The sequence below is a fragment of the Atractosteus spatula genome, chromosome 23, assembly GCF_055471065.1.
Source record: "Atractosteus spatula isolate fAtrSpa1 chromosome 23, fAtrSpa1.hap1, whole genome shotgun sequence".
NCBI lineage: Eukaryota > Metazoa > Chordata > Actinopteri > Semionotiformes > Lepisosteidae > Atractosteus > Atractosteus spatula.
This window is the reverse complement of record NC_142728.1, coordinates 3,228,273-3,245,924: the sequence shown is the minus strand read 5'-3', so window position 1 is coordinate 3,245,924 and position 17,652 is coordinate 3,228,273. Positions and strand designations below refer to the sequence as shown.

Sequence of the window (17,652 nt, the reverse complement as noted above, 5' to 3'; positions counted from 1 at the left end):
TCAGTTTCTTCCTGGAAATCCTCTCCCGGCTTTGTTTGGCCTCTTTGGCTTGATTTGTCTCCCCCTGCTGGTCAAACTGGGACAGGGTTTGCGGCAGGATTCTCTGGGGCTCTCCCTCTTCCGAAAGGGAAAAAAAAAAAAGAGATTCCAGCTTTGGGATTTTGTCTGACATGTCTGGAAAAAAGCTCCACCCTCCCTACCGCCCCCACAACCCACTGCTGGTTGGCCGAATATGTTGCTGATCTTCACAATAAATTTATTTGCGGGGAGTCTTGTAATGAAACTGCTGACGTTTGTTTTCTTTGCTTTTTTTTCCATTGAATCCAGATTTGGGTTGAAGCCTAGACATGCTCTGTCATCGGTCTGCAGACATTTTGCCATCTTTTTTTTTCCATATAGATAGAATTTTTACTTTCCAGAAAATCCGAACTACTGTAGTCATGTTGGCTCTGTAATTTCAAATTTCCTTTGTGTATGTTTTGGAGTTGAAACGAAGGGCATGTTTATCTTAAAGGGTAAAATGCCGTCTTCTTTTAAAAAAAGAAAGACTGTTCACTTAATGTAAAAGATTTTGGAGCAAAACGGGGGTGTTGTGTAGTGGCCAGCCCTCCTGGAAAAGACATTTTCTCCTTCCTGTTTCATTTCTGAATTCACATTCTCTCCTTAGATGTTTTCCATGCAGTGTGTGCCATCAGGCACAGAGTCTGCTCGCCTCATTCTGCTCTGCTGTAATGTCCTGAATCCTGCTGTGTTCCATCTCACTGTGTAGCTCTAGGCTGGATTACTGTCGTGCTGAATGCACTGTTTCTTCGGCTGGTCCAAGACTTTGGTGAACAGAGTATTAACCTGCTGCACAATCTATAACTCCTAGATAAGTACTACATTCACTAGCTTCCTGGAACTCAAACAACTGAATGTCTCAGTTCACTATTAAGGCCCCATTAGGACTGACAGCTCGCCTCTCTGACACCATCCCCTCTGATAGCTCGGATATCCTGAATCGAGCTCTGTGATAGCCTCTCCTGCATGCTCTACCTTTGCCTTCCTAAGGAGCATTATTTCGTTCCCAAAACGTGGAGCTCTCGGTCTAGAGACAGCGAAGGCAGCTCTTCATTAAGTCATTCTTAAAGCCAGGAAAAAAAAAAACAAACATTCTTGTCCATCCGGGACTTTAATGAGACATTGACGTCTTTTTAAACTGATTCTTGTCAACTGGTCTTGGAGTCGGGGTTCTGAGCACCACCAAGGAGCAGGGCGAGATGAGGTGACCAGGGCTCTCTCGGCTCTCAGGGAGAGAGTGACCCCTGCAGCTTCCGGGGCGGTGGACTTGGTGAGGGGTACACCTCTCTTCCAATCAGCTCTCACTCTCTGCAATGGCGTGTTGAAAGACGTGTTGAAAGACAGGAGGGGTTCAAAGTTGGGGCTGGTCAAAGGAGGCGGCCAAAACTTTCTCTTTCTCCCCCGTGTGCGGTCACGAGGTTCGTGGGTAGGTGTGAGATGAGTTGAGACACAAGCAACATATGCCAACGCATAGTGGCCCTTCCCTGCAAACCAGGTTTTATCTTCACAGATCCCCTGGGGACGACAAGCTTTCATTCTTGAGGGTGGTAAGGATCATATTTCAAGAAGGACTTGGCATCACTGCTTATAAAAGGGAGCTCTTGTCTTCCCAGGGTACATTGGGGTGGTTAACCGCAGCCAAAAGGACATCGATGGGAAGAAGGATATCCAGGCAGCACTGGCAGCCGAGAGGAAGTTCTTCCTCTCTCACCCTGGGTACAGACACATGGCAGACCGCATGGGTACTCCTTACTTGCAGAAAGTGCTCAACCAGGTGAGCTACATCAGTATGGAGCTTCGGAATTCTGTTTCACTCCAATGATATTTTGTTGATTTAAATCCTGATTTTACAAATAACAGAAGCAAACATTGTAGCGGAACTGTAGTTCTTCGTACTTTTCCCAACCTGCATTCAGCTGCTTTTAATAATTATAATAACTCCTTACACTTCTATAGCATTTTTTTCTGGACACTCCACTCAAAGCGCTTTACAGGTAATGGGGACTCCCCTCCACCACCCAGTCAGGTTTGTCTGAACACTCACAGCTAGACGTAAATGCATCACATGCAAAAAAGGTATCATTTGTCACTGCTGCATTCGTGCCTGTGGGGGAGGTTTCTTGCTTTGGAAAAACAGTTTGCCTTCGAGGCCTGTAAAAATGGTGGCTCTGTGCGTCGCAAGAGCAGGGGTATTCATGAGACTTCTGCACTTTACCCCCCCCCAGCAACTGACCAATCACATCCGGGACACCTTGCCTGGTCTCCGGAACAAGCTGCAGAGCCAGCTCCTGTCCATCGAGAAGGAGGTGGAAGAGTACAAGAACTTCCGGCCGGACGACCCGTCTCGCAAAACCAAGGCCCTGCTACAGTGAGTCCGCCGCTCCCACAGCCTCACTGGGGTAAGAGCAGGGGCAAAGAGGGCGGCTGCTTTGGAGCGTTACTGAATGAAGAACGGTTTTTCGCCCCCTGGAGCAACACCCCCAGACATCTTTCAAACGGACCCGAGAGTACAGATGCCGACGCCTTCTCCCGCAAGCAGGAAGTGAAATGTTGTAGGTTAGAAAGGCAAAAGGTGCAATACCTCTTCCGCAAAGAAGACATTTTGTCTCCGACTGATGAGACAAAGAACTAACGACTGCGGTGACTCGATTTAGATGCAGTAACCACGGTGTAGTCACTTCTACACTGCAGTACACTACAGTCATTTCTGAGCGCAGAAGTCACAGAGCTGCAGACCCACACACAGGTCGCAGACATTTTGTTTGGGTCTGCAGCCCTGGTTCGCGGTGCCAGCACGTGTTTGGTGACGGGTCGTTCTCTCCTCCCCGCAGGATGGTGCAGCAGTTCGCAGTGGACTTCGAGAAGAGGATCGAGGGATCCGGGGACCAGATCGACACGTACGAGCTGTCGGGAGGAGCCAGGATCAACCGCATCTTCCACGAGCGTTTCCCCTTCGAGCTGGTCAAGGTGCGACAGCCCCCTGGGGGCCCCGGGTTTAACTTGCCGTTTGGCTGGAATTCTCTGTGGCCAGGAAGGAATGTCAACAAAAACACGAAGCAGAGAGCAGGAACCTTATCTAGGGTCTTTCCAGACCTGGCCTGAGTGCATTTTAAACAGACACCTGTTGTGTCAGCATGTGACAGTGCAGAAAGACAAGCATTATCAGGAATAGGCACTGTGCCATGCGTGGAAGTCTCTTCTATAGCTCTACTGCATATGCAGTGACCACTTCTAAACACCTCTTCATGGTAATAACCATGAGGGTGACCTGAGCTGACTATCAAACCACTGGCAAAAACTGCTTGGATTCAGAGGACAATGGTGGGATACGCTGTGACTTCCTGCATTATGAATCAGTGAAAATGATTCGGGGGGTTACAGAACACGTGAAACGCCATGAATCATGAATTTCGCCATTTTCTCAGAAAATTGAAAACCTGAGATTTGTTGAGGGGGGGGTTTATGGTTATGAGCACAATCCACAACAGCTGTATTTTGTCTCGTGTCATTTGTGGATTTCTGGGTAATGGAGTCAGGTGCTCTGCACGGAAATGGCACAGCTATTAGCAATTTCATGACTGTAGTGCCGGGGCTGTATGTGACTCAGATCTGTTCTGGCACGATCCTGCCTGACACAGCTTTCTGGAAGTCCAAAACGGAAAAAAAAAATAATGTGAGAGCAACAACTAACCAAAGGCAAAATCTGTCCTGGTACAGCACAGAGAGCTGGTCAGAGCTAGTTTAAACAGCTTTTATAATGAAAACAGGTGCAAAGCAGGCTCCAATATAAAGCCACTCTGTAGTTTTACTCTCCTTTTAATACCACAGTGCCTTATTACAGTGTATGTGAATACTAAAGGCCATCTTATTGGCAAACCTAAATAAGCTAAATTCCTGCTTTGGTACCACACATGTGGAAGACTTGAAGCCGTCTGCTCTAATTTAATAGCTACAAATGACTAACAGCCCTGGATTGCATCCCCTACGGTGCTCATGAAAAGCTTTATGACAAAACCATTCCACTTTGGTTTTGGAAAGAAACCCAAGCAGGCTTGGTACATCGGCGGCCACATCGTCCGTCTTGGTAGTAATCGTGAATATCCCACAATTCCACTCTGCCGTGCAGGTAGGCAGAATGGTTTTTTCCTCGAGCTCTTCTGGCCAGTGTGGATGTTTCCTTACGTACTGGGCAACATACAGTTGTACGCAAAAGTCTGGGGATCCCTACTCAAATTGCATGTTTCTCAGAATCTCTAAGTGAAAACACGTTAGCACAACCTCTGCTCCGGGTACAAACTAAAGCATGACATATCTCTAATGCACACTTATTATTTATTTGCTGAATTTAACAGACTGAAAAAAATAAAAACAGTGAAGGTGGCATGTGGAAAAGTTTGGGCACCCTGTCAGTCAGTACTTCCTAACACCTCCTTTGGCAGAAATCCTTTGACAGCTTCCAAAGATTTCTTGTAGCCAGCTAAGAGACTTTCTATTCTTGCTTTAGGAATTTGTTCCCCACTCTTCCTTGCAGAACTCTTCTAAAAGTCTTCCCCCAAGATTTTCAAAAATATTCAAGTCTGGGGACTGTGAAGGACATTCCAAAACCTTAATCTTTCATTCCTCTGAGTACTTGATCTTTGTCTTGCTGAAATATCCAGCCTCTTTTCAGCTTCAGTTTCTTTCACTGCCTCTGGGACATCAGCTTCTAGGACTTGTTGCTATGTACTGTCCAGAGGTTGTATTAACTCCTTTTCATTTAGAGTTTCAGTGAAACATGCAATATGACCAGGGTTGCTTAATGTAACAACCCTAGCACCTTGTACTAGCAGTGAAAAGTTATCCTCAAGACTTTTTACAAAAATATAACCAAGCTTCCTCTTTTAGGAAGAATAATATAAGCAAATAGAATGGTTAATGTAAACACCAAACTCCAGTATTACTCAATTTAGAGTCCTAAATTAGCTATCACCAAAACCAAGACTAACTTCCAGGTCCTTCTCAAACAAAAGACAAAAGGTTGGGTTTGCCACACCCTTTTAAAGCCAGCATAAAGCAGCTAATCCCTCACAGCTGAGACTATTTAGACAGGAAATGGGCAGTCCATTTGCCCAAGGCATCTTGGGATGTGTAGTTCTCCAAGTCCCCTGCACAGCAGAAACTACAAATTTATAAAGAGACAAGGTCAAAGAGAGTAGAGCCCAGGGTGCACATTTTGTAACAGTGCCCAAACTTTTGCATACAACTGTAAGTAGTTTGAATCCCTGGGTTATTAAAAAAATGTGAGATGTCAGGTTTTAAAAAGGTTTTTGACACCTTTAGAGAAATGATGAACACCCAGGAAATCAGATACCATCTCAGCTTGATCTGAAATTTATTTATTTTTACCTGTTTTAAAATTCCGGAGAGTTTCACAGATAGCTTGCATTTTAACAGACCTGCTGGCTGCCACATTCCTGTTCAGAAGCCCAGAGTCTAAGCATCAGAGAAGCCCAGAAAAAATCAGAGAGAGATGAGATACAATTATCTATGCAGTAGGTCATCATCGCTAAGCTCAGCCTGTGGCCTTAAGGGTGATGACAAATGTCCCCTGTTCCTGGTCTTGAAGGGACAGAATGTTTCCCAGTTTTCTCAATCCCTTTGAAGCACCTGAGGATCTGCGAGAAGATCTTAAGCTGGTCCAGTTAAGCCAATAATGAGCTGATTCCAGAGCCTAGTAGATACACCTGTGCGCAAGATTCAAGATTCAGTATTCTATACCCTAGCTATAGGGAGCAGTGGAATATTTGAATCATCCAGGAGAAAGAACAGCCGGTGCCAGATTTCCCATGAGGCACTGCAGGCACAGCGCCTAGGGCCTACGAAAGTTTTAGGGCCTACGAAGGAGGGAAACACTAGTGACTAACGAAAAACGAGCTGAAACAACATGCTTGTGATCGACTCTGGGTGCTCCAAATCAATAATCATCCGCTATCTGGCAGCTGTTCTAGAAACTAGAAGTACTGTATCGAAGTAATGGTCGCTCGACTCGCTCCACCAATCACGTGGTTTAGCATTAGAACAGTTTAAAGTGCATCATGTCAATGTAATTCAATTGGCGTTTCCCCCTCTTTTTGCACATTTCGGCGTGAAAGCGCCCAGGGCCTATTGACAAAATCCAACCCTGAGAACAGCCATGATTTTCGGAGACTAGCAAAAGAGAACACTTTGGTGTGTCGAGGCCTGGAGCCCCGTGTCTTTGTGATGCCATGCAGGGTGATCGGTCTGCCTGTTGGCTGTTTTCCAGATGGAGTTTGATGAGAAGGAGCTGCGCAGAGAGATCAGCTATGCCATCAAAAACATCCACGGTATCAGGCACGTAACCCCAGACTTTTTCTCACCTCCTTCCCAGTCTGTCTGTCTGTCTGTGTTCTCCCCATTTCTGCCACCCGACAGGAGGTGTCTGAGTGGCCCCACAACACTTGCAGTGAAGTTTGTGCCCACAGTTTCGGGGGCACTCAGTGATAACTTACTTAAATCACTTTAAACTTTTGCCCTGTTTACAAAAACCTCTAAACTACTGCAGTTTGCACCGCTATTGCGGCCAGTCCAGTTGACATTGAATTTAAATTTTCCACTACACTTGCAGCACACCCTTGATGTGTCCAAGGACGTCGCTAAACAGTTATTTAGGGTGTTTATATGTTGAGAACTGCAAAATCTCAGGAGCTAAACAATCTCAATTCAATAAAAACAAATCATTTCAAAGAAGAGGCCGTGTTGAGTACAGTAACTGAGAGCCCAGTTAAAAAGAAATCCAGAGCAGGGAAAGTGCCTGTCAGAAGCAGAATCTGTGAACGTGGGCTCAAATATTGCTGGCTTCTTCCTTGCCCTGGTCTCACCTGGACGGCTGTCACGCTCTCCATTCTTTAAAGGAAAAAGCAGGCCCCACATCTCCCCCTAGTGGTCCCTGTGTGTTTGACACTCAGAATGCCCCCCTTTTGGGTAGACTGTTGTGCACTGAGCAGCACGCCTATATGAATGAAAGGACAGGCACATCTTTCCTTCCTGTTCCGTTCGGATGCCACCCACTTCCATTCACTCAGAAATGTATTGATTTCAATACTTCAATATTCAAGGACTGACAGAGAACATAACTGGGCAATGGAAGATAAGGGGAGAGCAAAGACTCTTTTCATCCTTTGTGTATCTGCCGTTCAGCCATTTAAAGTTCTATTTCCTAAAGCTTCAATCACTCTGTAGCAAGTAGGGAAATAAAAGAAGGTTCTAACACTTTGTTCACATCTGCCTTGTACATGTATTTCATTTTGTCTACTTTTTGTTTGCATTCTTCTGTTGTGTAACAATTCTGTTAACCTGACATCTCAAAATAGTACCTTCGGATTAGGTTTTGATGGCATAAAGATACACCATATTATTCTAATAGTAAAACACATGATTATTATTATCATCATTATTATTAATAATAATAACAATAATAATAATGGTTTGCGCACACTGTATTCAGTACTTTCCATCTACAAGAATTTACAAGCAGAAGGGGCCTCAGTTCGCTAGTCATTGAAGTGTGGCTCTCTCTCAGGTGGTCTGTGGTAATACTGTATATAATGTGGACTTTGGAAATTTCAACAGGATTTTGTAGTACCTCAGACTCAGAATCTTCAACCATAGCAGTTGAGACCTCAAAAGCAATCACTCATGTGTAGTGATAAAATCTAAGTTTACTTTGAGTGGGGTATTCAGTTGAACTTGATAAACTATATGAAGTTATATGGTAGTTTAAAGTAGTCAAAACTGTATTCTGAACACTTCATTTGAGACTACACATTGCAGTTCTGTTAAATAAAGCATGCATGTTTTAAAATCATTCTCACACATTTTTGTAATGGACCCCAGTCATTTGTGATTTTGCTCAGTTTCAGTGCATTTGAAATGTATAGTTGCTCCAAATGCCGCATGAACACAACCTTCTGAACAAAGGTCGAGAAATCCACCAAGGTGATGAATTCCACTGAGATTGCCGTGTCACTGTCAGAGGGTAGGCTGTCACCGTTTTCCCTGCCTCACCAATAAAGTCGCCATCTGCTGTAGAAAGCATCGTCGCCTGGGCAAGTCAAATTTGAGCTGTTGCTCAGCTTTCCAGACTGCTTAGAGTCTCTTTACTTGCAACTCTATGAGGATGAAGAAACACGAACCAAGAGCTATCGTCATGGAGAGAAATGTGCAAAGATACCTGTATTAGTACAGTAAGATAACTAAGATGGAACAGAAAGATGATTTCTCCTCTTTGCACTGAGCAGTACTTTTAGACAGCTAACGTCATAATATTATATCACATTCTTTTTTGGCTCTAAAAGAAATTTTAGTTCTGGTTTTGTTCACGTGGACGAAGTGAGTTTTTAAGCTTAAACTCCAGTCAAAAATAATATTATCATTATTTGTTTAATTTATTGACCCAAAAGAATTTTCAATTTTCAGAATAATAATGTGAAATTAATGCCAAGGAGAAAGAACAGAGTATGGATAGGCAGACGTGGGCACAGTGAATCAACAGAATCAAAATTTAGATCACTTCTTCTTTAAAATAATTGCTATTAAAGGATAAAGATCTGAGAATAGTACTGACATGATAGATTCATCAGAACAACCACAGACTTTCTCACAGAAGCTACATTTGCCTTTTCATAATTAAAAGATAAGGAGCAAATGTACTGTATGCAGTTTGGTCTATCTAAGCCTGGGAATATTATGTGACAGCTTTCTTTTATCTTTTAGATTAAATTTACACCTGAGAGGATAGAAAATGTTTTTTTTTTAAATCACAGAAGAAGGTTTGATGTTTGAAAATATAAAATACCTTCCAGATTCCAGTTTGAAGAGATTTATCATCCTGAATTTCTGGGGAATGAGCAAGTAACTACTCTCATTCAATACTGTACATCATCACTTTCATAATCCAAATCAAATCTTTTCACTTCATGCTGCTTATTGTTAAGCCTTCGAAAATAAATGCTGTAAATCCTGTTGTAATCTTCCAAAGACCACCCATTGATCCAAAAGTCAATTTTAAATACATGGACATTACAACTTGAGGAACAAAATTAACAGGCATGCCAGAAAGATTTTATTTAAAAACGGTGTGTGCAAACAGGAAAATATTTTAATACAATTTGAGCATAACCAGATTAAGTACAGTTTGAAAGCTCGCCGCCTTTTTTAAATTTGATTAAGGTGGAAAGAGTGTGCTTTGGCCCAGAACACAAGCAAGAAGGAAATTTCCCTTACAGCTGAACCAGTAAAAGGAGCTCTTTGCGCCCAGTAGCTGATAGTTGTGTGTCTAGGATTTCCTGAGCAAGAACGTACAGTACAATGTGCTACTGTGTGTCTCCAAGGTGAGGCCGAGTTGATCGGAGTTCCTGCAGTTGGCTGATTCACAGAAACTACAAGAATTGTTCTTCTGACATAGTGGTTTATATCAGGGATCCTCTGATTGAATGTTTGCAGTTCATGAGAAATGCCCTGAGCTGATGGGCTCAAAAGTTAGCAATGAGCTAAAGCATACCCCCCCCGAGACAATAATACGCTGAGACTACTACTGTAAAGACTCAGAGGCTGCATCACAAAGACCAATTACATCTTTAAAGGTGGGTCTAACACAAACCATAATAAGAATTCAAACTCTAACCTGGACCCATACCAGGTTGTGATTTAAAAGGGAACTGCAGTCCCAATTTCTCCGATCGGTTATTAAATCTTGTCGACAAAATAAATTAAGGGACGGTATCACACAATTTTGCAAATTCCGAACTGAGCACAAAATAGTTAAAGTACTTTCTGAAAGTACTGTAAGGCTGCCACTGTTGTCGCAAGCTGCTGGTTGTGCCACAGGTGAGAGCGGGGGTTTGCGTGACTTGCGAGGTGATGCAGCCCTTCCTGCTCAGTAGTCCCTGTAATGACTGATGTAATGTGAATAAATACATATTGCGCAGCCGACATTTCACTGCAGAAATCAGCAAAGCCATCTTGAGGTTGAGAGCAATATTTCTATTGGATTAAAAGAGATGTTCTCACAAGCCCTGCTTGTGTTCTGCAGAATAAGATTGGTTCATGTCACTGGAGGTTTTGTTGCCTCATTCTGAATCACAGAATATGGCGCTGCGCATACCTGGAAACGTAGTCTATTGTGTAATGTCAGTTGGAATATTTACACACCACTGTGGTCATTTTACTTTCATCGTGGTTTGAAACGCACTCATCAATGCCAATTCGCTCTAACCCCGAATTGTGAAAATGGAGTTGCAGTTCCCCTTTAATTTGTTTGTTTTTTCGCATATTGTATTTTTTTTGTTATGTCGTTTTTCCGTTCGATTAACATCTTTCTCTCTGCCCGAACCTTCCTCTCTTTGTTCCGCTGTCTTCCTGCTGGTCAGAACTGGCCTCTTCACTCCGGACATGGCCTTTGAGACAATTGTGAAAAGGCAGATTGCGAAGATTAAAGAGCCGTGTCAGAAATGCGTGGATATGGTCATTTCTGAGCTAGTCAGTACCGTTAGGCAGTGTACGAAGAAGGTAAAGCCCTCTGCAAAAGTCCCCCCACCCCACCCCAACACTCTTGGCCTTGGTGGGAGGGGGGAGGAGAGCGCATGAGAGCAAACGTCTTCATGCCTGTTGCTTCTTAGGGTCCTGAGAATGCCCTGGGGCATTGTGGGGCTGGTGTCTGGATACGGTGGCATGGCAAAGGTATGGCAAAGCCCAGACCCCCTGCAAACACATTTGGCTCAGCGCAAAAAGACATTTCTCATTGGTCAGGGCCCAGATCTTGCCTGCAATCATTGGAACTATTTCGATGTGGTTTTTGTCTCTCTCCCGCCTGCAAATTCCAGTGGCAAATGATGTTTTCCCCCCCGGTCACGTCCTGACCTGAAAACACGCCCACACGCTAGGTGTGTCCACTACGCTGTTTGGCTGAGCTGGAGTAGGGGATGGGCCTTTAAAAGTGAGCGACTCACTGAGAGTTTGATACCTAGTGTTGGTATAGCAGCCAGACTAGCTGCCTGTCTCCAGACACCACATCTGTGACAAGAGCCGTACACCCCACGGCGGGCTCACCAATATCCTATGAAACATCCAACACAGTGTTCAGGAACAGTTCTTAATATTTTTAATACATTACAAGAGAAGGGGGGGTAGTTGTTCTGAAAGCTCTTGGGATCAGGAAACTCTTTGCTCAGCAGACTAGGTCTTTGGTCTACCTTGTGGCGTCCAGGCCTTTGTTCCAGGTTCCAGTAGGATACATAGCTCTTTGGTGGCCTTGGAGGGGGTACGGCTTGTGTTGCCGAGCTCACAGTCTCTAGCTGTCAATAGCAACAAAAGAAAAGGGAAGGCACAGGTCCCTCTCTTGTTTCAGGGACAACTGATGAGGCGGCTGGGAAAAGGAGGCGGTTGTGATCTGGACAGGGAGAAACCTGTGCCAGTCCCATTCAGTATGGCTTAAGGAGATACCAATGTCTCACTCTGCCTTTTTTCCCCTCCCTTTGTGCTGTTTTCTCCTCCCCTCCCCCCCTTTCTCCCTCTGTCTTTCTCTCTTTCTCTGGTCTCTTTTCCCCTTGGCACTGCCTTTGCCCTCTCGGTCTCCACTCCCTCTGGGTGACTTTCCCTCTCTCCCTATCTCGGCTATGTGCGTCTCTCTCTGCTTCCTGTCTCCTGTTCCTGCCCAACTCCCTCTACAGGACGGGACTCTTTACCCCTGACTTGGCATTTGAAGCCATAGTGAAAAAGCAGATCCAAAAACTCAAGGAACCCAGCTTGAAGTGTATAGATATGGTAGTGAGCGAACTCACCTCTACCATCCGAAAGTGTAGCGAAAAGGTAACCAGGACTGAAGCCCTTTGCGTCCATCTTAGGCTAGGGATAGACCGATGGCTGCATTTACAAAAGAAGGCTCATTCTCCAAGTCTCCTTTCCCAATTGCCTCGCCACTGCAGAACAGTCTCCAGGGCGTTCCTCACTCACTGGCGATGGGCTGTCCCAAATTCTAGATCACACACAAGGCTCGCCTGGTACTTCCGTCGGACAGTTGCCATATTTGTTCTCAACTTTGTGTGATGTTCTCCTTCTCCAATGTCCCCTGATTCTCCTATCTCCCAGGGCCTCGTCTAAGTTTCTGATCTCAACACGTTTGGAGGGGGTGGTAGGAGCTTGCTCATGGAGGAAAGTGCCACAAGACGGCAAGGCAACTGATATGGCTGCTTAGTTTAGGGCTAGACTGATGAGCCCATCAGGTCATCTTTCCATCTGTATTGATCTCTCCATCCACCTATCTCTTTGCCTTTCTATCTGGTTCCCTACCTACTGATCAGCTGTTCTCTCTGTACGTCGCTTATCCTTCTTGTCTCGTGAGTGCATCATGAGATCAGTGTATTTTTTTTAAAAAAGCTTTTGGGTAGAGGTGCATGCTGCTCTTGCTGAGAGTCCACACATTTTTTTTTCCGTTTTTTTGCCGACGCCATGGAGCGGTTGATCGTCCCACTTTGGAAAAAAAAACAAAACAAAGAAACCAAACCCTTTAGTCCACGACCGCAGTTCTTTTTCTAAAACCTTCTTCCCTGCAGAGGTCTTTGGGCTGTGGTTCCGTACGGGGGGAGGGGAATCTGTATTTGAACAGAAGATTGCCAATATTTTCAAGATGCATGTGAAAATGGTTTTCAAGTTTTGAACTTGAAAATATCTGTCAGAACAGTGCTGAAAAATCCAGCTGTCTTGTGCTACCGTACCTTTACAATGACACAAAATACAGATTTTAGCCTACTTATTCTCAGCATTAATGCACTCTTAAGTGCTTTTAATCCATTTAATGTACCCTTACATTCACTCCATTTTAAAGAAATGTGAAGACTATTTCCCAAGATCTGGCCAGGTCATTAACAGGTAAATCACAAATAAGCCCCAGTGGCAGATTTTGCCATGTAAGAAGAATGTGACTTCGGTCAAAAGTCTGAAGAGCATGTACTAATACATAAAAAGAAATGCAACACCCAGGCCTAATGGATGTAAACACAGTCACTGCGACTGTTTTGAGCTCCCCCACAAGTGTTGTGCATGATTGTGCATGGTCGGTGCGTTTCCAAAGACTTGCCGCACACGCTATGATGAAGATTGATTTCTTAACCTGTCAAAATCTTCCCTTGGCCTTTAAAGAGCTTTGCGGGACGATTTTACTGTGGGCTTTAAAATAGGGAAATGGCTTCTCCCTGAGGTCTGTAAATGCATATCCATAACCACCAGTTCGGGAATGAGCGTACTGCTCAAGGACAGGTATTGAAGTGGGGGTACCCAGCTCCCTTCTTCATCAAGAACCAGATAGAGCAGGGGTATCAAAAGCCCTCAGAGTAGAGGGTCCCCAATCCTGATTCTGGCAGGGTAGTGTGCCCAGCTTTTCCAAAACCTCTTTAAACCCCCAGATCCCGAAGAGCTGAGAGAGTCTATTAAAATGGTCCACTCCTTGGAGTTGTGAATTGGTCCTGATGGCAATAAGCCCCCAGCCTTTTGAGCCTCACATATCCCCTACTGGGGTAAACTCTGGACAGAATAGCATGTAAAACCTTTCAGAGATTGGAGTCAGGCACCTGCAGGAGTCAGTGGCCCTTAGACCAGACTGTGTCTGACAGTGGAAAATGACACAACAGTGCACACTTTCAGATTAACATAAATTGCTCTAATGACATTTTTTTAGGTTTTTTCTAAATGGGGTCTATGAAGCCTTCATTGTCATCGTTAGTGACATAAATATATTGCATCTCTAACAGTTTTAATTCATTTCCCAGTGGACTGTCAAAGCACGGGAAATTATTCACTGGATTTATATTGCAGGTTCTGTAGAATATTTGGGGGGAATTCCTAGACCGGGTCAAATCTCTTCCCTGATAAGGTTGTGCATGCACCAGAACCTAAGTGATTTCAACCAACAATAAAAGATATACTGTATTACAGACAGTCCATATTTCACAGTCCGGAGGAAAATTAAACATGTATGTGGTCATGTTTACACAATCCTAACATACTTGCTACTTGAGGGACTGCTTCAGTGCTGATTCATGGAAATAATGAAGGGTTTAGTTTTCCTACAAATAAAAGACTTCATCTCCCTCAGAAAGCTTTTTTCTTTGTGCTATTAAAATTGGCAGCCATTATATTTGACGCGTCTCTTGGGAAAGTGGAGAGATGAACTAATGATAAAGTCAGGGGACGTGGCCAACTTTTGCATCATTAGGAGAGTCTGGACTCAGATTTTCCAAAGTGCTTTTCTAGATCTTCACAGATGTTGCTGTCATTAATACTGTAAAACAATTCTTACAGGCTTTCAAGTATGGTCTACTTAACTGCAAAATAACTTACCTTTACTTATAAAAAAACAAATTTGTAAGGCATTAGGTGTAAGCAGATTCAGATATGACTCCAAGCTATTCCTATAATTTAGAGCTTAAATATATTAGACGTGTTATAGTGGGTCATTTTAATTTGGTGTGAACTGAATTGAATTGTAAGATGGAACTATTGACGAAGAAATTTTAACAAATCTATTTTGCCTTGAACAAAATGTTGTTTTAGGACAGAAATAGGCTTCAGTGCTTGGAAGACCAAGTCCTTGGAATGTTTCTTCAAGTAGAAACAGTTTTTAAAATAATTATTTCAAAAGCAGAGTTAAGATCAAGGGCGCAATAGAGAACCCGAAAATCTTAAGCTGGCCATCCCCGTTATAAAAGGAAGACAAAACTTAGAACTTGAACTGACTAGTCTACTTTTTCAGTACTGTTCATCCTTTGAACAGGTTACATTGAGAACCTTCCTTGACATTATTAATATCATAGATCTCCTCCTTTATGTATAGACTCACACAGCCATTTAGATGAAGTCATTTTAGTGACTATGTGTGATTTTGACAGCTTTCTCACTAAGCTTCTAATATAGAATCCTTACTCTTTGGATAACTAAGACAAAATAGTTCAGAACGGACACTTTAGGTATTTTTCTTAACTGCTCATGCAAGAACTCAGACAAAAATATTTAAATAATTAAAATATGTTGCCAACCAGTTTCTTTTACATTCTAAACATCCCCGAGAGGAGATGAAGCCGCACTGTCCCCCTCTCTGCTTACTTTAAGGCTTTAGAAGTAGTCACACAGATCTGATTGGAAACAGCAGCCCAATTTTTTTTCCCATTCTTTCCCAGCAGTAATCGGTCTATCCTTACCAGAAGATTATTATTTTATTGTCTTTAATTTTTTTTTTCCCCATCCAGTGTCCAGGAACATTTCTTCTAAAAGAAACGGCACCCACAATCTTTGATTCTTTTGGAAAAAAACTGAAAGCATGCCAGTTATATTCTTTTTTTTTTTGCCGATTTTTCGTTGTTCCTCTTCATTCCATTTCTGTGTTTTCAGTTTCCTACCTATTTCTAATTTTTTATTTTTTCGGGGTTTTTTCTTCTCCACCGCTATGGTTGAATAAAAAGATTGTGTTTCACACTTTGACTAACAAAGTGCACCCTGGGCACTGTTTAAATCCTCATTATTTATTTCACAGTATTGCTTCTTCACTGGGCAAGGATAATAAGAAGATCATTTGAACTCCTGTGGATTTAGACAACACTAAAGGGGTAGATTATCTTTAATAGTTTAGGATGCTAAAGTGCACTCTTAAGTTGCAGAGCTTATAACTTCACATCAAACACTACGAATGCAGAAAAGTGAATTTTGTCCCCCTTTTAAATATGCTTTTAAAATGTTATCCGTCTGTGATCTGTGGCTCACCCAGCTCAATAAAATATTAAATATGAAAAACGTAATTAAACAACACGTGACAGTTTGGAATTAGCATGAGGATGACAGAAGAAATGGATTATGAGACAACAGAACCGCATATCAAAATATGAGCTCTTGTGGTGTCTGTTAACTCCGGTGGGCTGTGCAGTGGAGACTGAAGTGTTGTAGGCCATAATGTTGGGCTGCTGAGAAACAATCTTGGCACAGCGATCATTTGAGAAGGTGGCCGAGCTCACCAATTCCATGGCAGTGCTCGATCAACAGAGAGACCAGTGGAGTTCGGGTGTTTTCAAGGTAGCTGAAACAGAAATGAAGATCCGTGCACAGCTCGTTGTTCCTTTGCTACAGTAGGTAGTTTCTGTGCTTTGCCTTTGCCAGGAGAGTAGACCCGTAACTGGGTTTGCTGGCCTCGTGCACGATTGAGCTAGCGTTTTCTAAATTGGAATTTTGATCGCCGCATTTTAACAAAAGCTACAATCCACAGGAGATCATGTGGTTGAGAGTTCTCTCCCTAATCTCCTTCCCTTCCCCTCCCCTCCCCAGCCTTCCTTTGCCTCCTGTTTCTTTGTTGATCTGTCCCTACCTGTGCACGTGTGCTGGCCTGCATGCCTGACCTAACTGCGATGTGTTGTTTAATTTGTGCATGAAGATAAGCATTGTGTCGCCGAGTGGTGCAGAAGACCGTCGACGTGCTATTGTTTACCTGAAGTTCACCACCCCTAAAGTTGCAATGCATCCTGCAATGCAGAAGGGGAGAAAGCAGATAACCAAGTGTGAAGCCTAAACTTTGAGAGCTTTTTTTTTTTCTCTCTGGTTTATAAAACCACCCTATTTTCCCTTGGTCTCTTGTCTTAAAGCTGAAAGCACATAAGAGGTGAGTTAACCGGGTAGAATCACAGACTGACTTCACTAGCAGTGAAAAGATGAGTCTGGTTTTCCCAGAACTGATGCCAAAATGTAGAGAAACGGGTTTTCAAAAGTCCCCAAATTTGTATTTTAACGTAGTGGATGAATCTTTGCAGTGGTGAAAATGTTAAAGAAAGGGTCTCGGGCTGTTTCTCGCATTGGTACTGCTTATCCCTTACTTTAAAGGAAGCAACTTTTAAATTCAATTTTGGAATTCTATGCTTTTTAGAGCTGAATGGCATTCCCCTTTTTATGAAATAAGGACATGATTTCGATATCTGATACGTTATTAAATGGGTGATGGGTGCGATGAGGGCAGGACTCTGGTCTTGGAATTTAGCCTTCCAAAAGGGCAATTTTAGACAAATCAAATCGCACCATCAAGACTCAGACATCATTCCCAGGCAGCGTTTGGTAGGTGTTGCTGCGAGGTTTTGGATAGAAATTACTGATATTAAGAATCCAGGCAGTACAAGTAACAGGTCACATTTTGATAATGAAAGCCACTTTTGGCTCTGAATTTTCCATTCCTCTGACCTTATTTCAGATGCAATTTAATTTTGCAGCTCAAATCTAGCATCTGCCTGCAAGACCTACAAGTTTGCATTTTGCTGTGGGTTTTCCTTCTAGGTTCCATCTCGAATGCAGATTCCTAGAATGTTTTTCCCCAGTTGTTCCATTTCACAGAATCAAGGAGCTACACACTGACATGACTTGGAGAACAGTGCTCTATATAGACTGAATGAATCTTTCCTCATGAGTTACTGTTCCATTGTGCTCATTAAGGCCCTCACCCTCCTGGGCAGTTGTAACCGGGAGCTGGGTAGTGGGTTTAGAAAATATGGGTAATGAAAAAATAGATCACAA

General features: G+C 43.2%; 1 protein-coding gene across 3 annotated transcripts in view; it reads left to right on the top strand.

Moving 5' to 3' along the window:
- dnm1a (dynamin 1a) overlaps positions 1–17,652 on the top strand; it is a 112,621-nt gene that overhangs the window by 41,823 nt on the left and 53,146 nt on the right. For 2 of the 3 annotated variants that reach the window (XM_088940790.1, XM_088940789.1), the window contains exons 6-10: positions 1,674–1,834; positions 2,286–2,428; positions 2,892–3,027; positions 6,344–6,411; positions 10,488–10,626. In XM_088940790.1, coding sequence (XP_088796916.1) covers positions 1,674–1,834; positions 2,286–2,428; positions 2,892–3,027; positions 6,344–6,411; positions 10,488–10,626 — 647 coding nt within the window. Of the gene's footprint in view, positions 1–1,673; positions 1,835–2,285; positions 2,429–2,891; positions 3,028–6,343; positions 6,412–10,487; positions 10,627–11,786; positions 11,926–17,652 lie in introns of all 3 variants that reach the window. The other variant, XM_088940791.1, reaches the window with a different exon arrangement.